Source organism: Spea bombifrons, chromosome 5 (genome assembly GCF_027358695.1).
Source record: "Spea bombifrons isolate aSpeBom1 chromosome 5, aSpeBom1.2.pri, whole genome shotgun sequence".
Classification (NCBI taxonomy): Eukaryota; Metazoa; Chordata; class Amphibia; order Anura; family Pelobatidae; genus Spea; species Spea bombifrons.
The window spans coordinates 21,430,312-21,443,860 of NC_071091.1; the positions used below are offsets into that span (position 1 = coordinate 21,430,312).

Consider the following 13,549-nt stretch of genomic DNA (forward strand, 5'->3'; position numbering starts at 1 on the left):
ATATTAAGGGTTACATCCGGCTTGGTTTTCTTTAATATTCTAGCCTGGTTATAGTATGACTTTAGACTCCAAAAGTACAAAATCAACATCTTCAAGTCTCGAGAAAATCATAGAAATGTGCAGTACACGCATGGGCGGTATCGCTCCTTGTCAGCCGGAAACATCAAGGCACTTAATTATTGTTATTTATTATTAATTTTGTATTGGTAACTAGTATAACTACTAAACAGGAAAACTATTAAAAATTACTATTATGACAAATATTAGCCACTTGGCATATATATATATATATATATATGTATATGTGTGTGTGTGTGTGTTTTGCTTTTTTTTTTGCTTGTCTTGTAGATCTTACTAGTTTAGATGATATTGACATGAAGTACATTTACTGTATGCATTTCTTTCAATGGATTTTGCACTAACCCAACTCCTAGTAATATCTATTATACAGTATCCCACTTTTTGATGTTTTTTTAATGACTTGGCAAGGTTTAAATTTGTCCTTTGAAATAATAGCTAAATAGATGGTTGTGATATATTTGGTGCAGTCCAACGGTTGAAGTTCATTAATAATTGGAATGTTGTGGAGTATGAAGTAATGAATACTAATTACTCCTTTCATGTCTGACAGCACCCCGTGGGCCAATCCATCAGCTCAGACTTTAATTTGGTTCCAGTAATGGTTCTATCAATAGTACATTAATTCTGTGTTGAAAAGATATACAGTTGAACCTGACCCACACTGTAGAAGCTACTGTCATAAAATGGCCACACACTGGCAACAACTAGGTAATTACAAATAATTAAATCTACTGGGCACTAGACACTACTAATTTAAAATTAAATAATGTCTTATGATAGTAGTTGACAGTAGAAAGTAAATCTGGAAATATTTATCAGATCCTTCCCAAAGTGAATTTCCATTTTAATTTTTTTATTATTATTATTATTTTTAATTATTTATATAGCACCAACAATTTATGCAGCACTTCGTACAGTAGAAGGGGTATGACAAAATAAGGACTGACAAACTGAGCCCCTGCTCACAAGCTTACACTCTAATACATTGCATTCACTTTTATTTAATAATATGTTTAAGGGACAGTGTTATTGAGGCCGGAACCAATCAGCACCCTGTTCGTTCCACTGGCACAAAAACATGTCCTATTCATTAGGGTCCCAGCGTGAGCAAGGGGGAAGGTTTAGCCTGCCACACTGTATTTGTCGTAGGAAAGCTGTATAGAGGCACTAGGATGAAGCTTTAATAATATTAAAAACTTATAATGTGGAAACGCCAGTCAGTTAAAGATTTGTGTGCTGAGTTCATAGCGACCTTTTATCCTCTATATCAATGATCACTCTTTATTCATTAAAAAACGCTTCAGGAGACGATGTTTAATTACTACTGGTATCACATTGGCCCACAATAAGCCAGCTGCCATGGCCCCCATGAAACTCCTTGAGGAGCTGCTCCAATTGATCCGCTTTAAAACTGGGCCTGATGCAATCAGAAAAGAGTTCTGGATGTTTTTCAGTCAATGAAAAGATAGCCAGGGTTAAAATAATAACATATATATATATATATATATATATATATATATATCTTGACCTTCATTATGTCCTTGTTTTACAATTGAAGAGTTAATTGCACCTGACGAATGATAATAAGTCATTCCAGTGTTATCTGTACCCTTCCTAATTAATGCTACTTTAAAGATGTTTTTCTAACAACTACAGAACAACGTCATATATTAGATATCGCTCATCTTCGATTATAATGGTTTAAATAACTCCTACGGTGTAAAACTGAATGTAATATCACTGTATTTGTCTTTCATGGATTATACATACAGTGGTGAATCTAGGATCAATACATAAGGGGGGCACATAAGATACCACAGTCAAAGCTGGAGGGGCACTAAAAAGTCATGCCACTGAAAAAACTATATATATATATATATATATATATATATATATATATATATATATATATAATGCCTAAATACCAGAGTATTGCAATATGCAATGATACCTTTGTTATTGAACTAACATAATACTTACAAGGCAAGCTTTCAAGAATTTCCCTCTCTTCCCCAAGTATTGCTTCAGACCAGAGAAAGAGAGGAAAACTCTTGAAAGCTTTACTGTATAGTTTACAAATATTGTAATAATCATGTGCCCTAGACAATATGTCCACGTTATAAACACGTAAGAACGTCTATTACACAGAGAAACTGAAGGCAAGAGCTTCCCCATTGGATATACAAATGATGGGGTGGGTTAATGCTGTTTGCCTTAAGAGTTAGGCAGACCAGGATCCACCATTGTCATGATCAGTATGAAAATCAATCACAGCGATTACATGCAATAAGTGTGAACACTGAGTTAAAATTCTCCCTCTCTCTTACTGACACACTCTTACTGAGAGAGAGAGAGACGAGAGATAATAAAAACAATTAAACCATGTTTTTCATGTTCACATCCTTTATTGCATTTTAAACAGTAAACAAAGGGTTAAGTCTAAAAAAAACACAATGCTCTCTAAAGATTTCTGTCCTTAACCCCTTAATGACAAAGCCCGCACATGTACGGGCTCAAAATGCATTGTTTTTAATGGGTTTAGGGACCACCCATTGTCCTTAAGGGGTTAAAAAACACTTTATTACCCCCTACTCCTGCACACCCTTTACCTAGATAAACGTGTGTATGAGTGAGTGTCAGAGTGCAAGTATACATACAGTATGAGTGTGTGGCAGAGTGGAAGTGTGCGTATGAGTGAGTGGCATAAAAAATGTTTTTTCCAAGTCTTATACTCAGGCCTTTTCTTTTTTTCTTTAATTAAGATCCAAAGTTTGAAGGTTTTTTCGAGCAAATCCAATATTTGTAAAATAATAAGTAGAAGCTTTTCACTGCTCCCATTACTTCAATAATAAATGCAGCTGTAAAATAGCTTAGTATAAAGCAATAGTGAAAAAGACAAATGCAAAAAGCAAGAAATAATAAATTAACCGCTGTGAAATACAAGTAATAATTAGTAACGTATTATAATATGAACTATAATTGATTTTCAGTGTTTTTAATTGTATATCTTTGTAGGTATATAAAGATTGGGGACAAGGAGTGTGATTACAACAAGAATTTCCGTCTCATCATTCACACAAAGCTTGCAAATCCACACTATAAACCTGAACTACAGGCTCAGACCACACTTATTAACTTCACCGTCACTACGGATGGGCTTGAAGACCAGCTTCTGGCCGATGTGGTCAGTGTGGAGAGACCTGACCTGGAGAGTCTTAAGGTAGATGGTTGTTGTCCTTATTAAATGGATAAGGAATGCCAATGAACGGTTAGTGTGTGTATGTGAAAGGGAATGGCTAACGCATCCTTTTTGGCCCGTGCTTCAATACATTTTGAGGTGGTCACGTTGGAGCTGTGATTAAGATCTGTGCTGCAAAAAGTAGAAACCTCAGTCATAATTTTGTGTTTTCTTCCTGTGCTAGTCAATGATAACAAAGCAACAGAACGACTTTAAAATAGAGCTGAAGCGTCTGGAAGATGAGCTCCTGATACGCCTGTCAGTGGCCGAGGGCAATTTCCTAGGAGACATGGAGCTGGTGGAGAAACTGGAGTCTACTAAAAGCACAGCCGCCGAAATAGAGCATAAGGTAAGTATTTATTAGCGTCGGTATAGGGTGCTTACTGCTAAGCTTCTGATATTTCTCTCTATTATCTGTCTCATGTGCTTAGAATATAATTAAACAACTTACAGCCAAATAAATAATTTAAGGTGAATCATGTATATGATCTCTCAAATATGCTTACTTTGTGCTGTGGTCTAATTATGTGTTTGAGCAAGAAAATAAACATTTCTACATTACTCTAGAAAACTGCCATTTGACGTTTATCAAAAAAGAATCCTTCCAGAACAATTATTTAAAGGTGCAACCATAAAGAAAAAAGTACTTTAACACTTAAGTATCTTTATTAGAATTGGGGCTCGCTATTGCTGGATACCGTAGAATATTTTGGAGTAAGGCCGGGCTCGGATTCCACTATGTACTGACTGCTTCAACGCTGGACGGCATACTGCTACAGTTCTTATACAGCTATATATTTGCCAATTTCCCAGTCGCTCAGTTACATTTCATCATTATACAGGTGGTTGAAGCAAAGGAGACTGAAATAAAAATTAATGAAGCCAGGGAGCATTACAGACCTGCTGCAGCCAGAGCGGCTCTTCTTTATTTCGTTATGAGCGATCTTCGTAAAATCAATCCTATTTATCACTTCTCACTAAAGGTAACTATGCCCTTCCTTAATAGATTCAATGGAAGCACAAAACATGTAACTTATTTTACAAACAGTCCCGCAGAAAACAATGTTCAGCACATACCAGTCCCGCCGTTTTTCAAATAGTTAAATATCAGGGGGTAATCGTAAAATACTAAAAGTATCAGTATTTGGAAAGCGTGGGAGCTGAATTTAGATGAATTATATGAAAAGCATCACATTATGGCACTTTCACAACCCCATTTGGAGGAGATCTCTGTAATACTCAATCCCAGCGAATGCTTGAGATGTGCATAATTTTATCCTGAAGAATTGGGAAATTAAAAGGGATTCAAATCTGTCACTTGGTTCTTTTTTTATCACTAAGTGTGATTTACTCGCTGTGACCAGACAGGGTAGTTATCTAATGAAATATCCAAATTCTCTCTGTGATCCACTTAAAAGTGCTCTGTAAGGAGGAGATCGAGTCAAAATCTGTGGGGATCCACTCCCAAGCATTGTGTAAATAAAAGTTAAGAGAAGGGAAAAATATGCATTGCAAAAAGCAAAACGTAATTGGAGTAATTATTCTGAATGTAAACCAAGGACTGATTCATGACTTTAGATCAGGAAAATAGGCCAGACTAGATGGGTCAAATGTTTCTCATCTGCCTTCAAATTCTATGTTTCTGTGTAATTAATAGCAGAGCTGCGTTGTTACTTATAGACATCATTTCTAAATACGCATCAGTGTATATACTGTATACCTATCATTAGGTGTTTGTGCATGCTTAGAAATACATTGGAGCACAAATAAAGCTGTTCATGCACTTAGTAATTATTACTCTTTGTACAAAGCAAGGCCTTGCCTCATTCTATATATATATATATATATTGATTTTGGGCCTTTTTTGGTGAAAATCTTTTATGTTAGAAAAAATGATGCTTCTTATATCTCTTCCCCTTAAATCATTCTTACTCTGGGTTCTAAAGAAAAAATAAAGAAAGACAAAATATTGTTCATTAGAGCTTTTTGACAATATACTTGTACCCCCTTCTTCATAGGCTTTCAATATGGTTTTCCATAAAGCCATAATACGTGCAGAACAGTCAGAAGATGTCACCGAGAGAGTTGTCAAACTCACGGAATGTATCACATACGCCACTTTTCTATATGTCAGTCAAGGACTTTTTGAAAAGGACAAGCTGACATTTATTTCCCAGGTTGCATTTCAGGTAAGGCATTCTGATCGTATACTATTTTGCGTTAAGGTGGACCTGGCTACAGGGGACATTGGAGTTTTGCTCTGCTGGCCAATGTGAATATGGAATGTAGTAAAGTATGCTTCTTGTATCAAATGAAACACTTTTATAATTGTGATTTTTCATATGCTTTCTTGATAAGATTCTTCTAAAACTTAAAGATATTGACTTATTGGAACTGGATTTTCTTCTTCGGTTTCCTGTTGAGAATACGTACAGAAGTCCTGTTGACTTTTTGACTGTTCAGTCTTGGAGCGCCATTAAGGTATAATACGTCTGATTTTGAGACATAAAAAGTAACGTTGGATGTATCATTGAACGATCTAATTATTAAATATCCAGTGCATATACTTGGTGATTATGCTTGTGAACTTCACAATCAACAGTTTCATTTAAATATACAATACATTTTCATCTAAACACTCAGTTTATTAGGGTGGATCTGAGTTAGTCACATTTCTCAAGTATCCTTTTTGGTATTCACAAAAGAATAGCTCAGGTCAACTTGAGAGCTAACTCAGTCCCATAGGCCATGGGGCTGCATCATGGTGGATTTAGCAAAGATATTTTTTAGTTGGACCATTGAAAGGTTAGTCAGTGAACATCAAGGGTTGGTCCACAAATAGTGAATTCAACAAGCACTCTGGCCAAGGTTGAGCTTATGTTAAATATTTCCAAGTGTTAAGGTTTTAGGGTTTGTACATTCATGTGACAATATAAAACCATGAAAGCTTCTCCATTAATAAAATACTTAATTGTCTCGTATTCCATAGCAACAAATCCAGACATAGAATGCTATGGCATCTCAGCGTGTAAGTTTTCCTTTTTGTGTAAAGTTCTGTAATTTTTCATTACAGATGATTTCGACAATGGATGAATTCAGAGGGCTAGACAGGGATATTGAAGGATCTGCCAAACGCTGGAAAAAGTTGGTTGAATCGGAAACCCCAGAGAAAGAAAAATTTCCACAGGACTGGAAAAATAAAACATCGTTACAAAAACTTATTATGCTGAGAGCGCTACGTCCCGACAGAATGACTTACGCAATACGGTTTGTACTCATTCATCTTTTGTTTTTTTTATTTAAATCTATTATAAGACAGTTCAGTCTCGTCTTTTTTGCATTTCAAATTGCTAAAAATATCAGCTTTCTTTTTGCCTTTCCATTTTCTTGAATATAATATCCCAGACTGATTCAGCCTCCAAATTATTTCTAACAGTGATGTTCACACATGTTTTGCAGCGGGCTTCCCCGGGTACTCTTGGCCACACACACTGGTTTAGAATAATGGCAACTGTGGTCAATAGCATCTGGTTTGCAACAAAGTGAACTGTGCAATAAATTGTCATGGATTTATTCATGAAGAAATAGAAATGAGCTGAGATTTAAGCCTTGAGGTAATGGGTAATGCCCCAAGAGAATAGAAGGTGCTAGATGATTCATTGTTTCTTCAAACATCGGAAATAAGCCCTTTAGAGAGCAAGTACAGACCAGTGTTGAATGAATGACCATAGGCCAATGGTGATTAGTGGTACAAGAACTTAATTCCTCACATCCTGTACAAATTAATAAAGAACGTCCTGCTTTCGTTTATCGTTTACAATATTATTACTCAACAGAAACTTTGTGGAAGAAAAACTTGGATCAAAGTACGTAGAGAGTACACGACCAGACCTGGCAAAATCCTATGAAGAAACCAGCCCTTCCACCCCTGTGTTTTTCATCCTGTCTCCTGGTGTAAACCCACTAAAAGATGTGGAGTCATTGGGTAATAGTTATGTCAACATAACAAGCACTGAAACCAATGTACTACATTTCTCAACAGCCTTGATTTTCAGTGTTTTCCAACGATAATATTGGCATATTCCTAAACTGAGCCAATAGGGGGCAGTCACTAGCAGTATGTGACGGACATTAAATATACCGTATTGGCTCGGATATAGGCCGCCCCCGTATATAGGCCGCACCCTAAAAGTTTGGTGCTTTTTTAAAGAAAAAGTTTTTTTCTTTAAAAAAGCACCAAAAAAACATGCTGCCACTCTGCCCCCCCCGAGATATGCTGCCACTGTCCTCCCTCCCCGAGATATGCTGCCACTGTCCTCCCTCCCCGAGATATGCTGCCACTGTCCTCCCTCCCTGAGATATGCTGCCACTGTCCTCTCCCCCCGAGATATGCTACCACTGTCCTCCCTCCCCGAGATATGCTGCCACTGTCCTCTCCCCCCGAGATATGCTCCCACTGTCCTCCTCCCCCCCCCGAGATATGCTGCCACTGTCCTCCCTCCCCGAGATATGCTACCACTGTCCTCCTCTGCCCCCCCCCCCGACTTACCGGAGCAGACTCCCGGGTGTCTTGCAGGGCCGGCGGGGGACATCTACGCAATACACTTAGACAACCTCCCGTGCCGGCACCCCCCCCCCGCGGGAAGTGCTGGCAGGGGAGGCAGTCTGAGCGTATCGGGGAGTAGGATGCAGGTCCCCTGCACCGCTGCGGGGGATCTGTATCCTAACCCCGCTGCCTGCCCGGCGCCCGAGACTGCATGTCCCGGGCGTCGGGCGCTAGACCCCCAATATAGGCCGCACCCCCACTTTAAAGACTTAAAGTGGGGGAAAAAAGTGCGGCCTATATTCGAGCCAATACGGTAATTACAGCTTTCGTAGTAATAAAAACACTGAATAGAGCTTAAGAATCGTGTAAAATTATGTACATGATTATGTATTTTACGTCTCTATGAAAACTGAAGAATATGCCTTTTATATGAAATATTTAGAAAGAAAAATACTCAGATTTATAACTGAAATAAAAGATAAAATTATGTGATTAATGCAGACTAATATAAACAAAATGATCACCCCATAAAGCTGTATTTTTCAATTTTTAGAAGGGAAAATGTGTGTTTTTTCAGGTAAGAAACTTGGCTTCACTATTGATTCGGGCAAATTTCATAACATATCATTGGGTCAAGGTCAAGAGAAGGTAGCAGAAGAAGCGATAGATAAAGCTGCACAACAAGGACACTGGGTGATTCTCCAAGTAAGTGCTAGACAAGTTCTTATGGATCATTACCAAACATTAATCTAATAATTTCACAGCTTTTACAATGAATATAAGTGTCATTCACTATCCAAACAAGGTTTATGTTTGTCATTTTATTTTGCAGAATATCCATTTAGTTGCCAAGTGGTTGCCTACATTGGAGAAACTCCTTGATCAGTGTAGTAATGGATGCCATGAGGATTATAGGGTATTCATTAGTGCTGAACCGGCATCAACTCCAGAAGAGCACATTATCCCACAGGGAATACTTGAAAATTCCATCAAAATTACCAATGAACCACCAACTGGAATGTTAGCAAACCTGCATGGAGCACTCTATAATTTTGACCAGGTAAAAGGACACCCTACATGTCTATTGATTTTCTAGTAATAATGGCCTCTGTCAATACCGCAAGATTCTAACATTTGAAGAAACAGAGGTATGACTAGAGAGTAAAGTCTTCAGCCTGTTATGTAGATCAAAAGAAATGCCTTCTGTTGTAGGCTTGCCATCAAGGCATCATAGTGATAGGAAAAGTTTAAGATTTTATATTAGACTTGGGCGCCGGCCAAATCTTCGTATCCCACGAATATTCGGCTATTCCTGTGTTTGGTCCTCTGCCATCAACCAATGAAGTGCACCTGCTCTTCATTGGTTGATGGCAGACGAGCCCCCTGCTGGCAACCAATAGAGTCGCTCATACAGACTTTTAAAATCCTGGTGCCGAAACTCGGTCGGGGAGTCCAATGGTCTCCCCCCTCCAGGAGTTAAAGGTCCATATAAGCGGCCATTAGAGTCACTCGTATGGACCAAGTTCCGCTGTCAGGAATCCAATTGGTTGATGCCAATGGAGGCCCCAGCAGGTGACCAATAGAGTCGCTTGTATGGACCTTTAACTGCTCGCGCGAACCTACCGATTTCCGCTCCCGTTAACCCCTGAGATGCTGCGTAGATAAGCTAGACTAGATGGGGAAGGGCCCATGGAGATAGACAAAGACATAGATTCTTTGTGTTGTGTTTCTTCGTGTACGTTTTGCCGCCGCCATGTTTGTTTCTTCAGTATTCAGAAAATGCACCCTTCTTGTTCGTTTTCATGTTCGCCCAAATATGAATGCACAAGTCTGTTTCATATCACTAAAGCTCAATGCAGAAATATTTGCATTTTTTTTAGAATTTGAAAAAATAAAATAGAATTGTCTTTTTGATTCCTAGGATACCCTTGAAATGTGTGCCAGAGAACACGAATTTAAAAGTATCCTCTTTTCACTATGCTACTTTCATGCGTGTGTTGCTGGTAGACTTAAATTTGGTCCTCAAGGCTGGAACAGAATCTACCCTTTTAACGCAGGAGATCTGACAATATGTGTCAATGTTCTTTATAACTATTTGGAATCAAATACCAAGGTAAGGGAAACACAGGACATGAGACAAAATAAAAATAAATACACTTAAAACTAAAGAACTACTGTTCCTCTGTACTGTGAATACTGTATCCATCTGTTCTAGAGCAGAAAACATACACTGTATGATCAAAAGCATGTGGACACCTGACCATCACACCTGTATGAGCTTGTTTTTTGGCTCTAAAGCAGGATTTCAGGATGGCTTTGGTTCCGCACACACATATGTAATGTACAGATTGCTAGCTGCAGAATATAATGTTGCCATATAAATCAATAAATAATAGCAATCAAAGTGACTTCTGTTATGACAGACATCGTGTAAGTTATAAAATAAACCACCTGATGCGTGGTATAATGTCTAAAATTGCAGTAGCGGCATAATAGGTAGAAATGGAAATATTGTGTCATATTTTTGGACAAAAAAAACGACAAATATTTATAAATGAAAGGCTCCGATTTATATGGTTTGATTATCCTCCTTTTGTTCGTAAATGTATTTTTTGGCATGACCGTCGCGTTCTAGAAAATGCCGTTGCAAGATAATTTAACCCCTTAATGACAAAATGCGTTGTTTTCAATGGGTTTTGGGGCCGCCCATTGTCCTTAAGGGGTTAAACATTTCCGTAAACACGGTTTTGCATATTTTATCTGGGACGTGGAACCTGTGACACCTTTTAAATAACCCCTGTAGTTTGAAACAGATGTTCTGCCAGTCTCCGGTGTACAGTAGGCGATAACACATGATATATTAACCTAAAAACTAAATCTTTTGGTGGACTCCCCCCTCACTGACTAAATGTTATTATAGTCAGACCAGCCAACGAAACACCAACCATTTAAGACATCCTTTATAATATTGACAAAAGCAGTGGTTAACATGTACACATATCTCTTATTCATTAGGCAGGTAATGAAGCATTTGCAAAAATGTAATTACATACAGCAGAGCTGACAGTTCTTAACGCAGCATTAATAATCACTACAATTAGTTCTGATGATGGAAGCAATTTACAGCACGTCACATACATAAATAACGTTGAGTTTCTTGCGTTTGTCATTATTATGTATTAAGGACGCCAGCTTGTTGTGACATTCTCAGCGATATCCTACCTGAGTTGAAATTAAGGTTAGATGAGTGATTTTATTGGAAAGATGCAACAAGTTTAAGCAATACTTGTACTTAATTAAATGAACAAGGTGACTTTGAGAAACCGCTGCATTAAATTCCCTCGCAAAGGACAGCTCCATATCCTATGCTGTTTTACCTACTCTCCGGAATCCAAGATCATGCCTACTCCTGCTAAATGCCCAAACCTTTCCTAGACATAATCCCGGGAAAGGTTTGAGGCAGATGCGAACCTCATTTTAACCATGATATAAAAATAACACAAGTGGTGGATGGTTTTCAGTACTGGATTCCTATTTGGTTTTATCTCAGGTGTGACAGCTTTATCCTAGTGATTGTGGCGGGGGATGGGTGAAAAAGCGAAGGTATCCTTGAGTTAAAGGGATCTGGGCTTGACTCTGGAGTGACACCTAAATCACATCGCGCTGCATTCATTGGAGACCATAAAGGGCAAACAGCATCGCTCAGTAACATTACCTTGTGATCCATTGCTGTCCAAAGCATATGCAGAACACCGAGCACCAGTTACATATTATTTTGTAATTTCGAGGCAGACATGCCAATCAACGTTCCAGAACCCAGCGCTCGCATCTCAGAAAACATCAAAAAATCAATTGAGTGGAGAGGCAATCCCTGAATAAAACATGTGGCAACCTTAGTCACAACATTTGCAAAGACGACTTTGAAGCACAGGCATTGGGATAAATATTAATTCCTATGTTTTCCTGAAACCTAACATCATGGCAAAATCTAGGATGTAACTGCACTGGTTTATGTGTTGGTCTTTTGTTCCTGAATAATTGCCTAGTCTTAGGCTGACTACATCAGTTTCTATGGCAGGTTCCATGGGAAGACCTGCGTTACCTCTTTGGTGAGATTATGTATGGTGGACACATAACAGACGACTGGGACAGAAGGCTATGTCGTACTTATTTGGAAGAACTTATGAGCCCAGCCATGGTAAGAATTAAAATGGAGATGTTGACTTCCCTTTCAGATCAGTGAGTTATGGTGAGATAAAGCATTTTCTATCACTCCATTAGTTAAACATTATGAAAGGTTGTGGGTCACCAAACACACAAAATACTTTCCAGACTCCGGCATTGAGTAACTGTTCTCCAAGACTGACAACACGGATCTAGCGGTTGTGTGGTGTATGTGGTGGGGATATTGCGTCATATCCCAGCTATTTAAACTTTGAAGTGTTCATATGAGGACCCAAACCCACGTCTTGCTCGGCCTCTGTAATGTGGTCATGCTCCCCCACATAGTTCAGCACGCAGGACGTTGTGTTATGATTTCTATCCAATTATTTAAAGTGCCAATTGAACATTTAACTGCACATACTGTTACCAAATCAGATTCATACTGCGTTCCCATTTAATTTTGAAATCGTTAAAATATACATCATTCTTATCACAATAATCTGTAGATATGGTAATTTTGGTGAATCAGTGATAAATGTTAATAGTCTCTGTTTGTATTTGTTATTGTCTGTATAACCCATTGCACTGCAGAATCTTTTGGTGTGATATAAGAGATGATTTTGTACAGTATCATTCCCTAAATATAAACACTCTACAAATCATCCCGCTGAAGCCATGCAATACTTTGCACTCTTTATTTCAAAAAGCTTGAAGGGGATCTAGCGCTGGCTCCTGGGTTCCCTGCTCCTCCTAACCTGGATTACGTTGGATATCACGACTACATTGATGAAATGCTCCCTGCAGAAAATCCGGTACTGTACGGGCTCCATCCTAACGCAGAGATCGAATTTTTAACAGTAACATCAGATAACCTCTTCAAAACCATTCTAGAAATGCAGCCCAAAGATACAGTTCTTGGAGAAGGATCGGGAATGTCGGTAGAAGAAAAGGTAACCCCTTATTTCCTTATGTAACGCGCAGTATTCATGCCTAGTTTAGTTTGCCTGCGAAGGGCAGCTGACTTTCAAACAATAATCGTCTCAATCTTCTTTGCAAGGTGAAAAATATTCTTGATGATATTTTGGAAAAACTTCCAGAAGAATTTAATTTATCTGAAATAATGCAGAAAACAACCGAAAGAAGTCCATATATTCTTGTTTGTTTCCAAGAATGCGAAAGGATGAATATTCTAATGCGAGAGATAAGACGTTCACTAAAGGAACTGGATTTGGGCTTGAAGGTAAAGTTCCGTTATTGCCAGGGGAGGGCTGGCACCTTATGGTCCGAGGGGAGGTAAAGCCAAGTGCCCCCCACAAACTCTCTCCCATACACACATAATTGTTTGTACCAAAACAAACACATTAATGTTCACACACTTGTACATGTACACTCATGCTCACACACTTGTACATACATTCTCCCTCTAACATACATTCACACACCCTCCCCTTACCCCTCACCGGCAGCTTTATTTTTTTTGGCAGCCTCTCTTTTGCAGTAGGCACACGTAACATCACATT

General features: G+C 38.5%; 1 protein-coding gene across 1 annotated transcript in view; it reads left to right on the plus strand.

The window, feature by feature from the left end:
* The window catches only part of DNAH11 (dynein axonemal heavy chain 11), a 94,972-nt gene that overhangs the window by 77,567 nt on the left and 3,856 nt on the right, over window positions 1-13,549 (plus strand). The window contains exons 66-78 of the mRNA XM_053466806.1: window positions 3,097-3,301; window positions 3,504-3,668; window positions 4,162-4,302; window positions 5,338-5,508; window positions 5,678-5,800; window positions 6,393-6,586; window positions 7,156-7,304; window positions 8,443-8,570; window positions 8,698-8,925; window positions 9,787-9,978; window positions 11,944-12,063; window positions 12,737-12,979; window positions 13,087-13,269. Coding sequence (XP_053322781.1) covers window positions 3,097-3,301; window positions 3,504-3,668; window positions 4,162-4,302; window positions 5,338-5,508; window positions 5,678-5,800; window positions 6,393-6,586; window positions 7,156-7,304; window positions 8,443-8,570; window positions 8,698-8,925; window positions 9,787-9,978; window positions 11,944-12,063; window positions 12,737-12,979; window positions 13,087-13,269 — 2,242 coding nt within the window. The remainder of the gene's footprint in view (window positions 1-3,096; window positions 3,302-3,503; window positions 3,669-4,161; window positions 4,303-5,337; window positions 5,509-5,677; window positions 5,801-6,392; window positions 6,587-7,155; window positions 7,305-8,442; window positions 8,571-8,697; window positions 8,926-9,786; window positions 9,979-11,943; window positions 12,064-12,736; window positions 12,980-13,086; window positions 13,270-13,549) is intronic.